The 15,670-nt window shown below is 47.4% G+C and overlaps 1 protein-coding gene across 3 annotated transcripts in view; it reads left to right on the top strand.

Annotated features, from left to right (window-relative positions):
- The window catches only part of Catsperd (catsper channel auxiliary subunit delta), a 39,336-nt gene that overhangs the window by 9,788 nt on the left and 13,878 nt on the right, over positions 1-15,670 (top strand). For all 3 annotated transcript variants that reach the window (XM_021149717.3, XM_021149715.3, XM_021149716.3), the window contains exons 7-9: positions 4,303-4,416; positions 11,931-12,014; positions 15,075-15,225. In XM_021149717.3, the coding sequence (XP_021005376.1) occupies positions 4,303-4,416; positions 11,931-12,014; positions 15,075-15,225 (349 nt within the window). The remainder of the gene's footprint in view (positions 1-4,302; positions 4,417-11,930; positions 12,015-15,074; positions 15,226-15,670) is intronic.

Genomic DNA, 15,670 nt, shown 5'->3' with positions numbered 1-15,670 from the left:
TCATAGTGAGTTCTAGGCTATTCAGGGCATTCTAGAGCCTGTCTCAAAAAGAGAGAGGAAAGGAGATGGGGGTGAGGGGAGAGGAAGAGAGAGAGGGATTGTCTCTCTCAGGATCTAGCTGGTGGTCAACAGCTGGGCAGCAGCAGTGGGCCAGCTTGAGCAAGCCCTGCCCCAGGTCCGACTGCCGATTGCCCCTGGGAGCTTAGGATAGCTGTGAGTCTGGAAGCTAGCCTTTTTACGGTCCTTCACCTTATCTCCCGGCTTTTAGACTCCTCTGCCCCTCTCTGTGCCCCAGGAGGAGTAAGATGGTGCACTGCCTGAGTCTCTACATCCACTGCTGCTCACCAGTTAGAAGTTCCCCATGCCTGGGGCTCAGAGCAGTGTTTGGCTTTGGTGTAGACAGATGCTAGGAGATCGTTTGATGCTTTCAGTTGAGATAAACTATGGTCTTGGGCCCCACATGCCTGTGACCCCAGAGTTCCAAGCTCAGGCTTTGGCTCCTTCCCTCTGTGGAGTGAGCCTCAGTTTCAGATAGAACTGTCACTCACCCCAGAGCAGCTGTTCCCCAAAGGTCATTATCACTCACAGGTAAGTGCACTGTCGCACATCTGTCCCCCCATCCCCTTACATCTCACACTTCCTGGCTACGAGGAAGCATCCAGCTAGTTTATTCTATATCGTGTGACCAAGGTGTGTGGAACTCCAGCAATAGGCACCCATCAGCAGGGTCTGTAGATGACCAAGAAGCCTGGATTATTTGGGGTCTCGGGGCCTCCCTTGACCAAAGGCTCACATGGAGGCTTGCACATCTGGCTTGGGGCTTTTGTATAATAACCAACAGTTTCTAGGAATGGTAGTGTCCAGGCTGCAGACCCTCTCCCACATAACTCTTTGTTTGTCTGTTTGTTTGTCTGTCTGTTTATTTGTCTGTCTGTTTGTCGTTTGACTCAAGCTCTCTTTGTGTAGCCTTAGCTGTTCTGGAACTCATTCTGTAGACCAGGCTGGCCGGGAACTCACAGAGATCCTCCTGTCTCTGCCTCCCGAGTGCTGGGATTAAAGTGCGCACCACCATCACCCAGCTCAAAACCACTTTTTTAAAAAAATGAATTGAGCCTGGGCTTGGGGGCCAATACCTGCCATTGCAGCACTCAAAAGGCTGAAGCAGGGAGGTAGCCATGAGTTTGAGACTAACCTTGGTGAGACAGTGAGAACCTCAAGACAAAATAGACAAGAAGAAAAAACAAGAATGAAACAAACAAACAAAAAGGAGTAAAGACTGCCCAAGGGGTTCACTGAGCAAAGGTAACACACACATACACAGAGAAACAGACACAGAGACAAACACAGACACACATATAGCGAGATAGAGGAACAGAGACAGACATACACAGAAACAGACAAATATACACACACAAACACATGCAAACAGAAAGAGACAGAAACAGAGACACAGACACAAACACACACAGACGCACACATACACACACACAGTGTGTGACAGAGACAGACACACAGACAGACACACATACACACACAAATGGAGAGACAGAGACAGACACACACACAAACACACAGATATGCACTGACACACACAGAGAGACACATAGAGGCAGATAAACAGACAGACAGACAGACAGAGACGAATAGAATGTAGACAGGCAATCACACTTGAACACAGCCCCATGAAACCATGTGAAGCTAGTAAGAGACACCTGAGGATGGCCAATGAGAAGGCAGTTTGTACAAGGTGGGAACCCTGGGGAGAAATGTGATTCAGGTACAGCATATGCTGGGACAGGTCTGAGTGGGGTTCAGTGGGGTGGTGGAGGCTTTTTTAATGTGAGAAGTGATGATCCTGACATCATACTCAGGCCACTGGAGACTCAGAACAGGGCAAGCAAATTAGTTGGTTTTTGAACCTTGCAAAATCTGGCATCAGCCTAGAGAAGAGTCAAATATGGCTGTCAAGAGAGTATGAGATGAGGGTTTGGATGTTTGAACAGCTTTCCTCACCTCATGAACTCCTCACTAGGTGGGGTTTTCAGAGACAGGTCTTTCTTAGGTCCCCATCCCAGTGGGTCAGGACAGAACCTTCCATCCTGGGGCTGCGCAACCCTGGGATGAACTGGACGGTCCCAAGCTGATAGTAGGTGGCTGTAGCCGGGGAAGCCATGTGCCTAGCACCTCCAGTTAGCTGTGACGTATGAGGAGCACAAAACACATGCTATTGCTTACAGCTTACTTATACATTTGACACATAATATTTTTGAACTGTGGCTTACTTGAGGAAGAGGAGTGTCACTGAACCCACCAAAAGTGAAATCATGGCTAAGGGGTGTGTGGTAGTTTGAGTTTTACCGCTGTGAAGAGACATCATGGCTGTGGTGACTCCTATAAAGGAAAACATTTAATTGGGGCTGGCTTACAGTTTCAGAGGTTCAATCCATCATCAACAAAGCAGGAAGCATGGCAGTGTGCGGGAAGAGAGTGCTGGAGAAGCCAAGAGTTCTGCATCATGATCCAAAGGCAGCCAGGAGGAGGGTCTTTTCTGCACTGGGTGGAACCTAAGCATAATAAACCTCAAAGCCCATCTGTGCAGAGACACACTTCCCTTCCAACAGGGTCACACCTCCTAATAGGGCCACTTCCCATGGGCCAAGCATGTTGAAACCATCACAGGGTGTAAGCAAGGTACCATGAAACCAGCAAGGTAGATCACTCCATGGGTAGAAAAACAGTTTCTTGGGGAGCAAACTGCCTGGCTGCCTCACCAGAGTATGGAGCAGCCGCTCAGCAGGAACTCACATGGGTTTTATATGAGAGTGGGCAAGTTGAGGGTCTGAAAGCTCATGCAGGCTGTTTGAGTTGGTTGGGAACAAATTGCTAGGCAAGGAAAGGGATGTTTTCCTGACATGGAAGTGTGCACGGAGGGATTCCTGAGGAACACTGAGCTTAAGTTTCTGTTTATCGTGTAAGAATCTTCTCTAGATGGGGCCGTGGTCAACAGCACTGCCATCTGAGTGGGGGAAACTGCTCTCTATCTTGTCCTTCTCCACAGAACTGTCCTTTCACTAAGACCCTTAATAGTCACACACCAAGTAACTTCACTGTTTTGAAATTATCTCTTGGTTACTATCCTGTCACTGTCATCAGACACCATGCCAAGGCAACTCATTGAAGGAAGAGTTTCTTGGGGTTCACATTTTCAGGGAGCCCGTTCATGACCATTAGGATGGGGGCATGGCAGCAGGCAATACACATGGTGCTTGGGTAGCCGCTTAGAGCTCACATCCTTTTTTGGTTTGGTTTGGTTTGGTTTATTTTGGGGTTTTTTTTTGGGGGGGGTGTTCGAGACAGGGTTTCTCTGTATAGCCCTGGCTATCCTGGAACTCACTTTGTAGACCAGGCTGGCCTCAAACTCAGAAACCCGCCTGCCTCTGCCTCCCAAGTGCTGGGATTAAAGTCGTGTGCCACCACGCCCGGCTAGAGCTCACATCCTTATCTGCAAGTATGAGACAGAGAAAGAGAGAGCAAACAAGGCCTGCTGTCACCCCCAGTGACACACTTCCTCCACTAAGGCTACACCTCCTGATCCTTCCCAAACAGCTCTACCAACTGGGGACCAAGTGTTCAGACATGAGCTCATGGAGGCTGGTCTCACTCAGAGCCTATGAACAGCAGCATACAGGATGTAGCCTTAGAGCTTGCATCAGCAAACTTCACCAGAGACTCATCAAGTCTTATGTTTACGTTCATCCCTCAGCCCCTTAGAATGCCCAGTAATTTGTTTGTTTTCCCCTTTTGACTGTTAGAGGCAAAGCCATGGCCCTTCCCTGCTGTCCCAGCTGTGTGGGCCCCTGGGGTAGGATGTTCATGTGAGGGTCTGGAGTTAGTGAACTCTACCTCAGTCAGGTGCTCCTAGGGTATTGATAAGATAACCTAAGTGGTGAGATATCTCTGAGGTGAGGAATTGGGGTGGGCAGGTGTGAGGGGAGAATGTTCCCATGGGTAATAATTTATATATAGTCCCTATACTTGTGTATAGGTTTCCATGTAAACACAAAGTTGCCCCTCTTTTGGATTAGATGCCCAAGGATAGGTCAGTGGAACTAATCCTCAGGTATAGCCAAGGTTGACCTGGAATTGCTGACCCTCCGACCTCTCAGGCTCCAGGGAAGCATGCATATGCCAGCAGTAGGGTTTCTGTGGTGCTAGGAGTAGAACCCAGGGCATCCCCCAGGTTAGGAAAGCAGTCCATCACTGAGAATCCTTGTGACATCCTCTGTGTGTTCCTCCCCCTAGGAGTTATCAAATAACCTGTTTGCATATCTCCGTGGTGGCCAGATCCCTGGGACCAACATATATTTCTCTGACAACGGAGGATTTTCATTCCAGCTCATGAATACTGACAAACTGGTATGTGGCTGGGGAAAGAGAGTCCAAAGCAAAGAGTGGAGGTGGCTCGAGGAGGTCCGGACCTCCCTGGTTTGTCAGGCAGTTAACACTGGTAGCAAGGAAAGACATTTGCTTCAGTGCTGAAGCCACGGTCAGTGGCTCTGTGAATAAAGCCTGCTTCACACTCCCGCAGGCTACCCTGGTAGAACTCATTGGCTCAGTGTGCCAGATACAATCTACAGTCATTTGTGAAGAAACTACAGTTGAGAAAATGCCTCTGCTAGACTGGCCTGTGGAGCATTTTCTTGATTGATGATTGACGATAGATGTAGGGGGCCCAGCCCATCGTGGGTGGTGCCACCAAGACAGATAGTGGTAGGTATATAAGAAAGCAGGCTGAAGCCCAGTGTGGTGCAACACGCCTTTAATCCCAGCACTTGGGGGCAGAGGCAGGCAGATTTCTGAGTTTGAGGTCAGCCTGGTCTTCAGAGTGAGTTCCAGGACAGCCAGGGCGATACAGAGAAACCCTGTCTTGAAAAAAACAAGAACAAAAACAAAAACAAAAACAAAGCAGGCTGAGTGAGCTGTGAGAAGCAGCCACGAAGCAGTATTTCTCTGTGGCCTCTGCTTCATCGCCTGCCCTAAGTTCATTTAGGATCTCTGTGAGTTCAAGGTCACTCTGTTCTACAGAGTAAGTTCCAGGATAGCTAGGGCTACACAGAGAAACGTTTTCTCAAAAAACCAAAAACAAACTAAAACAAAGCAAAACAAAAGACAAAAACTGACAGATATGAGCATGAAGCAACTGTAGTCTTAGCCACTAAGGAATGCATAGCAGGAGGATGACCTGACTGCATGGGCCTGTGACTAGTCGAGCAATGTAGCAAGATTCCAAGTGAGAGTTTAAGGACAGACAGACAGACAGGTGCACGTGCATGTGCATACAGACACGCGCAAACAAGCACACACACATACACACTGGCTATTCCTCTAGAAGATTCAGGTTTAATCCCCAGCACCCACATCCATTTATAACACTACTCCCAGGGGATCTGTTATCCTCTTTTGACCTCCACCAGTATCAGACATTTGCAGACAAATATGCAGACAAATATGCAGACACATATGCAGACAAAACACCCATATATATTAGGAGAGAACAAAAAAACAAAAACAAAAAAACAACAAAAAAAATCTATGTCCACCCAGGTCCCCCAAAAGTGCCTGTCTTAGGCTTTCTGTGGTTGCTGTAACAAAATACCCAGGAGTGGGTGATAGATAAGAAACAGAAAGACCAGCTAGGGTATAAAGGCACTTGACATGCTGAGACAGGAGGATAGCAAATTCCAAGTCCAGCCTTGGCTATAGAGAAAGACCCTGTCTCAACAAACAAAACCCCACAAAACAGAAACTCATTTCTCATAGTTCCAGAGGCTAGGAAGTCTCAGTTCAAGGTACCTGCTGACTCTACCGCCAAGATGACTCTACCGCTCTAATTCTAAATTGGCTGATTTCAAGATGGCTGCCCTCTAATGTCAAGATGGCATCTCAAAGCTCTGTCCTAAAAAGAAGCTAATGGAAGTGAGGGGGAGAGCACATGGCCATAGAACAGAAGCATGAGAGAGACCCCAAGCCTTTCTGTGAGAGGAAAGCTGTGGTTTGAGTATGAGGTGTTCCCAAAAGTATTGGGTGGTGAAGGTTTGGATCTCATTGGACTGCTTAAACATGGGACTGTTGGCAGATGATGAGACTCCGGGGCTCTGATTTCATTCATGGATTTCTCCACTGATGGGCTTATTATTCACTGGTGCTTCTGGGAGGCACTGGGAGCTAAGAGATGGGAGGAAGAGACTGACTTGAAAGAGTATGCACTCAAAAGATGTAGCTTACTGCCAAGCCCTCTAGTGTTCTCTCTCCCTCTCCCACTTTCTGTCTCAGTTTTGCTTTCACTGCTATAAACACCATGACCAGAAGGCAACTTGAGCAGGAAGGAGTTTGTTTCTCCTCACACCTATCAGGTCACACTGGATCACCGAGGGACATCAGAACAGGAACCCAAAAGCAGGAGCTGATGCAGAGGCCATAGAGAAATACTGTTCACTAGCTCAGCCTGCTGTCTTATAGTACCCAAGGGGCATCTGCTTAGGAATCGCCCACAGTGGCCTGGGCCCTCCCACACCAACCACAATGAAGAATAAGCCATTTGTCGTGGTACACACCAGTAGAATATGCTGAAGAGAAAGAGACAGGAGAATTCTGAGTTGGAGGCAAGCCTGGGCTATGCGTATGGTCTGCTTTGGTGGCACTCAGAAGTCAGGAGCAGTTGGAGATGGAGGCTGGCTTGGTCCAAAAAAAAAAAAAAAAAAGCCCCATAGACTTTACTATGGCAAACTTTTTATTTTTGATTTTGATTTTTGAAGACAGGGTTTCTCTGTATAGCCCTGGCTGTCCTGGAACTCACTCTGTAGATCAGGCTGGCCTTAAACTCAGAAATCCTCCTGCCTCTGCCTCCAAAGTGCTGGGATTAAAGGCATGCGCCACCACTGCCCAGCACAGGCAAACTTTTTATTATTTTGTTTTGTTTTTCGAGACAGGGTCAGTCTATGCAGCTCTGGCTGTCCCAGAATTGATCTGTAGACCAGGCTGGCCTTGAACTCACAGATTTATGTCCCTCCTGAGAGCTGGGATTAAAGGCCTGTACCACCAACTGCTCGGCCTACAAGAAAATCTTATGGAGGCAACTTCTCAATTGAGATTTCCTCTTGGGAGTAGTGTTATAAATGGATATGTCTTTCTGGCTTTGTGTCAAGTTGAGAAAAAAACAATCAGCACAGCTTCGTAGCTACCAGGACATAAGTCTCTCTCTCCACATTCCCTCACTCCCACCATGCAGATGCCCCGCCACACACCTATAACGAGCCAGCAAACTACGAACTGTAACTTCTCAGCCGATGAGTAACAAGAAATCTCCCATTACAGCTCCCTTCCTCAGATTCTTTGTCAAAGTGACAAGAGTATGACAAATGTATTTGGGAATCTTGCCTTAAGAGTTGCACTCAGGGACTGGAGAGATGGCTCCAGTAGTTAAGAGCACTGACTACTCTTCGAAATCCCAGCAATCGCATGGTGGCTCACAATCATCTGTAAATGGGATCTGATGCCCTCTTCTGGTGTGTCTGAAGACAGCTGCAGTGTATACATATAAAAAAATAATATTTTTTAAAAAATTAAGAAAAACAGTGTGCTGGCGTGGTGCCTTTAATCCCAGCACGTGGGAGGCAGAGGCAGGCGGATTTCTGAGTTTGAGGCCAGCCTGGTCTACAGAGTGAGTTCTAGGACAGCCAGGGCTGCACAGAGAAACCCTGTCTCGAAAAAACAAAAAACAAAAACAAAACAGAAAAGAAAAGAAAAGAAAAAGAGTGGCATTCAAATAGATTAATCATATTACAGAGATGCTGCATTTTAATTAGCTTTTGACTACAGGGTCTCATGTAACCCAGGACAGGCGCAAACATGCCGTGTATCTGACCTCTGTGTGAGTCAACCAACAGACAATGACCTCAGAGGCACCAAAGTTCATGGTGTCCCACTAAGGAAGGAAAACGCCAAAGTCCTCTTGGATTCATTTGAACAACAGCAAGCACAAATTTGAATTCTCTACTTCTCTCCCTATATCTTTGTCAGTCTAGCCTGTGGTTACTGGGCTATATCTATAGTCTCTTGTATATGTCTGTGCCTGCTTGGCTGACTGTCCCCAGGTCTGTCACTTACAAAGGGCTCTGCCCTGCATTTATTGAACACTACAGAAAGCACCATAGGGAAGGGATGAACATTTCTCGGTATTTTGTTTTTGATTTTAAATACAGGGTCTCCCTGCGTATCACAGGCTGGCCTTGAACTCACAGAGATCTTCCTGCCTCTACCTCCTGAGTGCTGGGATTAAAGGCAAACAGCCCCATGACCAATGGATAAAGGACTCTACAGAAATATCTAACATACTTTACAAGGAAGACGTCACTTTTCTGACCCCAAATGACTCTTTAGCAAATGGACATTACCAAGTGCTATGCTGTTTCGAACAAGCAAAGGAAGCTCCTCCTAGGTACTGCCATTTTGTTTTCAGACTTCATTTTAATCATGGGGGAAACTAAATCCAAGTTTTCAGTCCCTGGTGGAGCTGGGCGGGGGGCGGGGGGCGGGGGGGCTTCCCAATATCTACACAGCTTCTGTTACTCATCTTCTGCTCCTAACCACGCAGAACAAATGGATTTCATTGGCTGGACCGTAAAACCTACATTCTGTATGAGTTGACATAAATGAACCACATGTGAAAAGCCCCTATCCCTAAATCCTGTTTGATGAGAAAAATATAACAGTAACTTGGCACAGATATTTGTGGTTTTGAAACTTAAATATTCTGTGGTATTCTGGCTCGAGGTTGCAGTTCAGCTCCCGAGTCTGTTCTGTGGCCCTGGTCAATCAGTAGCAGATTGATTACAATAAATTTTTTTATCTGCATTAAGCTGCTGTTTGATTTGTGTTGGATCTAAGAGGACCCCATAACAATGCAAAGGTTACTTCTGATACCTGTGGGCTATTTGTTGTTAAGGTTGCTTCCAACACCTTGGCTGCTTACAGCCAACAATCACCATAACACACACACACACACACACACACACACACACACACACCCCTGCATCCAGGGCATGGAAGAGTACATCATTTAAGTTGATTCTATGGCTGGGTGTGGTGGTGCACACTTTAATGCGGGCACCCCATCAAGAAAAAATACAGCTATGTATGACCTTAGGTTGTACAAAATGGTAACATGGGAAATCTAGGGCATAGCAATATTGGCTGTTATATCATTGTTCTCTAAAAAGGTAGGCTGAACAGACAGACTGACCACACAGGATAGCAGTGTTAAGTCTTTTTGTTGTTCGAGATGTATTGAGATAGGCTCTCTCTACATAGCCTGGCTGTCCTGAAACTACCTATGTAGCCTAGGCTAACCTTGAACTCAAGAGATTCACCTGCATCTGCCTTAAGAGTACTGGGATTAAATGTATGTGCGCCACACCCATCAAGCATCCTTAAGTTTTGTTTGTTTTGTTTTCTTTCTTTTTCTTTTTTCTTTGTTTTGTTTCGTTTTTCGAAACAAGCTTTCTCTGTATAGCCCTGGCTGTCCTGGAATTCACTCTGTAGACCAGTCTGGCCTCAGAAATCAGCCTGCCTATGCCTCCCAAGTGGTGGAATTAAGGGCATGTGCCACCACTGCCCGGCATTTGTTTTGTTTTTCAAGGCAGGGTTTCTCTTTGGAGTGAGTTCTAGCTGTCCTGGAACTCACTCTGTAGACCAGGCTGGCTTTGAATTCAGAGATCTGCCTGCCTCTGCCTCCACAGTGTTATGATTAAAGGTGTTAATTACCACCACCTGGCTAAGCAGCCTTAACTTTTTTTTTAATTTTTAAAAAATTATTTATACGAGTACACTGTAGCTGTCTTCAGATACAACAGAAGAGGACATACAGAGCCCATTACAGATGGTTGTGAGCCACCATGTGGATGCTGGGAATTGAACTCAGGACCTCTGGAAGAGCAGTTAGTGCTCTTAACTGTTGAGCCATCTCTCCAGCCCTCAGCCTTAAGTCTTAAGTGACCTCAATGTATGTTATGAATTTGCCTGTAAGGTTCAGCAAAAATTCAGGTTTGGGGGGGGGCAAAAGTAATACAAATTCATAAATTTATATTACTACAGACTGTGATTTTTTTTTTTTTTGAGACAGGGTTTCTCTGTGTAGACCTCGCTGTCCTGGAACTCACTTTGTAGACCAGGATAGCCTCGAACTCAGAAATCTGCCTGCCTCTGCCTCCCAAGTGCTGGGATTAAAGGCGTGAGCCACCACCGCCACCGGGCTGACTGAACTTTTTAAAATGTTTCTTTTTATTTTGTGTGCATTTGTGCTTTGCCTGCATATGTATCTGTTAAAGGTGTCAGAACTCGTAGAGATGGCGTTTCAGACAGGTGTGAACTGCCATGCATTTGCTGGGAATTGAACTCAGAACCTCTGGAAGAACAGCCAGTGCTCTTAATCACTGAGCCACCTCTTCAGCCTCTAGACTACAAACTCTTGATCCTCCTGCTCCCCATCTCAAGTCCGGGATGAAAGACCAGCACCACCTCCTCTACCTGGTTTATGGGATCCTAGGCATGGAACCCAGTGTTTTGTGCATGTAAGGCTACTGTTCCCCCGACTGAGCCCCAGCCTCAGGTAAAACCTCATATCTAAAACCTAGGCAGAAGGGCTAGAGAGATAGCTCACTAGTTAAGAGCACTGGCTTTTCTTTCTTTTTCTTTTGATTTTGGTTTTGGTTTTTCGTGACAGGATTTCTCTGTGTAGCCCTGGCTGTACTAGAACTCACTTTGTAGACCAGGCTGGCCTCAAATTCAGAAATCGGCCTGCCTCTGCCTCCCAAGTGCTGGGATTAAAGTTGTGCGCCACCACCTCCCAGCTGGCTTTTCTTTCAGAGGAATCAGTTCAGATCCTACCAGTTCCATCACACACCTCACAACTACCTCGAACTCCAGCCCCAAGGGATCTGATGCCCTCTTCTGGTCTCTGATGTTATCGGCACTCACCTACACGTAGACACACAGGCATAAATTAAGACTAAAAAGTAAATCTTTTAAGAATATTTATGTCAGAGCTAGGCGGTGACAGTGCATTTCTTTCTTTCTTCTTTCTTTCTTTCTTTTTTTTTTTTTTTTTTTTTTTTGGTTTTTCAAGACAGGGTTTCTCTGTGTAGCCCTGGCTGTCCTGGAACTCACTCTGTAGACCAGGCTGGCCTCGAACTCAGAAATCCGCCTGCCTCTGCCTCCCAAGTGCTGGGATTAAAGGCGTGTGCCACCACTGCCTGGCACCAGTGCAATTTAATCCTAGCAATCGGGAGGCAGAAACAGACAGATCTCTGAGTTCATGGCCAGAGTGGTTACAGAGCAAGTTCCAGGACAGCCAGGAATAATACATAGAAAAAACCCGTTTTGAAAATTGTGTGTGTGTGTGTGTGTGTGTGTGTCTCAGTTAAGTTAAGAGCACTGGCTACTCTTGCAGAGGTTCAATTTCCAGCAGTCACATGGTAGTTTACAACCATCTATAATGGGATCTAATGTGCTCTTCTGGTATGCAGGTGTACACACATATAGGGCACTCAAATCCTTAAGACACATAAATAAGTAAATCTTTAAAAATATATCTATATCTTAGAAAAACGTAGGGCTAAAGAAGCAGGGACATACAGAAAGCAGGATTGGCTCATCCGTGTCACCGCTGCCTCCCAGAAGACCGCTGCCTTGCTTGACCCACTTCTGCTGTCGCCACTGTTATTCCTACGGCAGGAAACTTGCCTTCCTGGGTCTGTTGAATCATGTAAATTATATTCAGGGCTAAATACAAGATACCGTGTTATATCGCATGATCAGTATGCTACTGTGCTTAATTGGCACGCACCATTTCCTGTTCTGTTTTGTTTTCATAGAGTCACCTGAGAGGAACACTAGGAGGCATCTTCCACTTACATTCCATGTCTCAGGTGGGGGTACTCATGGTTGAAAATAATTTGGTGAGTACAGCACAGCGTGTAGAGTTACTTCAGAGACTGGGAGCAGTACTCGCGTGCAGGGGGGTGGAGGGGGGTGGGGCCGTGGGTAGAGGGGAAGAGGGGAGGGAGAGAGCCAACGTCCGGCCAGAGTTCCTGTGCTCTGGGCAGGCGGACCCGGGAGGACTGCTGGATGTTTTCCACGCAGCCTGGGTGGGCATCTGGCTGTGTGAAGCCACTGACCCACACGGGGGGGGGTGGGTGACAAGGGGAAGCCCCCAGTTCCTGGTTCTCAGTCTCCAGTCTCTGGCATCTCACACTGGATATGGCAGAGGAGCTGAGAACAGAATGGGGCCCTGGGGCGGCACTCAGCCCCTGAGATAAGTGGAGAGAGGTCAGGGGTTAAGAGGGGTGGACGTGGTTTCCACGCAGGTGAGTGTCTTTAGTCCGGGACTTGGTAAACAGAGACAGTCTATGGTTTTAGAGCTTTATTGTAGAAAGGCAGGGGGAAAGAGAGAAGATAAAGAGAGAGAGAGAGAGACCGGCCATGGCCAAGAGGAGAGAAGCGGGAAGGGAAAGAGAGAAAGAAATTTAGAGAGTAAGAAAGGTGAAGGCTTAGAGAGAGAGAGAGAGAGAGAGAGCTTAGAGAGCGAGGAGGGACCAAGCAGCCCCTCTTATAGTGGGCTGCTTATCTTGCTGTTGCTGGGTAACTGTGGGGAGGAGTCTAGCCAGAAGCCCAGAAGCTCGGGACATTGTGTATGTGACTGCTAGCCACATGTTTCTCCTATGGTGGCTGTGGGGGTGGTAACTTCAACAGTAGCCAGGGGTCCAGGAGACATGATCGACCGCCTACCGTCCCATGTAGATGAAAATTACCACCACCGGGTCCTACTGGGGTTCAAGACCTCAGCTCCACTGGAGACCAGGCCTCCATCCATCCATCTTACCATCTATCCACCCACCCATCCATCCATCCCTACATTCATCCACCCACCCATCCATCCACCCATCCATCCATCCATCTATCCATCCATCTGCCCGTCTGTCTATTCTTCTACCCAACATACTATCTACCTACCCATTCATCCACTCACCATCCATCTGTCCACTGTCCATTCATTTATGTATCCATCAACCCATCCATCCATCCATGCATGCATACATACATATTTACATATATACATATCCACCCTTCCATCCACTCACCCACCCACCCTTTTTGGGGGTGTCCTATGCACAACTCAGTTGCTGATCCATACCCCCAGCCAAAGCAAAACTTTGAAGGTGATTTTCTGTCCCCTCACTCTATACAGAGTCCTTTTGTTTACCTCACCCCATGGCCTGTGGGTCTGTAAAGCTGCAGGTGGGCTTTCCTTATGGCTCCCTCCACACTGGCCATGCCAGTCAACACCATTAACCCTTTATAAGCCAAGAGCTGAGGCAGCCAAATTGTGTGTTTGTGTGTTTTATATGTGGGGTGTTTTGCCCGAGTGTATGTCAATACCACACGTCACCACTGCCTGCTGCATGTGGAGGGTAGAAAGGACCAGTGGATCCCTGGGCTGGAGTTACAGCCTGAGCCACCACATGGAGCTGGGAATTGAACCCTGGTCCTCTGCAAGAGCCTCTTTTTATTTAGTTTGTTAAAACAGGGTTTCACACTATAGTCCAGGCTGGCCTGAACTCACAGAGCTCCTCCTGCCTCTGTCTCCTGGTGTGCACCAGCACTGCCCTGGCCTCCAGCCCATGTAGCCTTTCTGCAGGCGGTATCTCACATGAGGTCCAGGCTGGTCTGTAACTTCATGATCCTCCTGACCCTGCTTCCCATCATAAGCCTGCTGCATGGTGTCACTGTCCTGGAAGAAGGACATGATAACAAGGAGCCAATCTTCTTCTTCTTCTTCTTCTTCTTCTTCTTCTTCTTCTTCTTCTTCTTCTTCTTCTTCTTCTTCTTCTTGTGAGGAAGGTCATGTCAGCCTCCTTGTGCATAATGGGAACCTGGGCAGTGAGAATGGCAGCCAGAATATACCTTGAGGAAGGATTGTGCTCCCAAACAGGCAGCTTCAGGGTTTCTCAGCCTCGGGGCTGTGGCTGCGGAGCCAGCTCCTCCCCTTGGGTGCCTCAGGTATCCCTGCTACCCCCATCTCCCATGCCAGCTAACCACAAATGTCTCTTAACAAAGCTATCACAGACCCCAAGAGACTCTGTGCCACCCGCTCACTGACCCTGGTCACCTGTCCCATCGCTGCCCTAGGATGCTGCTGCCTACATTGAAAGCACAGGCTATAGGGAGTGAAGAAGTTGGTTCCTTTTAATTTCCTTCTGTAGATGTGACAAACACTTCCACCAAAAGCCACTTTGGAGATTAAAGGCTTTACGGAGGTTATACAAGTCACAGAGTGTTAGAAAAAAAAAATCAAGTAAGGGACTCAGAGCAGAAGCAGAAATCATGCGGGAATGCAGCTGCTCGTTCATTCTTGCTCAACTGTCCTACATGCCTGAGAGCTCCTGCCCTGGTACTGGGGCTACCCACAGTGGCTGGATCATCCCCTCAATTAACCTAATCAACACACTCCCCAAACCAGATAATCCCTGCTAGGGGTGCCTGGAAGGTTGTCTCCCAGGTGACTCTAGATCCAGTCAGTGACAATTTACACTGACCACCAAGGGCTAGAGAGGTGACTCAGCAGTTAATACTGAGGAGGACCTGAATTCAGTCCCTAGCATCTGTATTGGTTGGGTCACAACCGCCTACAACTTCAGCTGCTAGGAATCCGGAGCCTCTGTAGGCACCTGTACTTACATGTACCTACCCCCACACATATACCAGTAATTTTTAGATGTCTTTAAAAAAAGAAAAAGCCACACACTTCATTACGTCAGACAGCAGAGAAGGTCTCCCTGTAGGACATGTGCTCTGTGGTATCCTGGGAAGACCTGGGGCTAGGCAATGACCTTGGCCTCTCCCCACACTCTCTCTCTGAAGCTCCTCTGTCTCTGTGCCACTTCAGGATGTTGGTTGGACCATACAGGACTGTCATGGTGACTTGAGGCCACAGTGACTCTGTTCTTCTCTTATCTCAGGGCACATTTCATTACATGGAGTACCCCCTGAACCATAGTATGGGGATATCGTTTTCATACAAGAATCTCCTTGAAGTCATTATGAAACCATACCAGAGGGGGTTTATGGTCCTCTGGAATCAGAAAAGTATATTGGTGTCCTCCAATTCAGGTGAGCCACACCCTGTCGAGGACTCCACCAGTGGGGATGGACATAGACTGGGAACCCCAGGCTTTTGTATATGTGCACATAGAGACCAAAGGGGTTCACCAATTGCTCAATTATTTTTTTTAATTTCCACATTAAAAAACAAAACAAAACACAATTTCATCAAACTTGGGACTTGCTGGTTGGTCTGGAAGTCCCAAGGATCCTCCTGCTGGTGCATCCTTTGCTAGGATTGCAAACCAGTCTAGACTTTTACACAGGTGCTGAAGGGCTAAAGTCAGGTCTACACTGGGGAGAGGGGCTGTACTGGGAGGATGGCTCCACTCCCAAGCTATGTACCCAGCTCCTCAACTGGGGGACTCTAGGTGGGGGTGCTCTACCCCTAAACCTCACCCTAAGCCTCTCTTAGCTAATTTGATACAAAATTTCACTAAGTTGATCAGACTGT

Source organism: Mus caroli, unplaced genomic scaffold, assembly GCF_978045245.1.
Source record: "Mus caroli unplaced genomic scaffold, Mus_caroli_1 scaffold_18, whole genome shotgun sequence".
Taxonomy (NCBI): Eukaryota; Metazoa; Chordata; class Mammalia; order Rodentia; family Muridae; genus Mus; species Mus caroli.
This window is presented reverse-complemented; position numbering and strand designations above follow the sequence as displayed.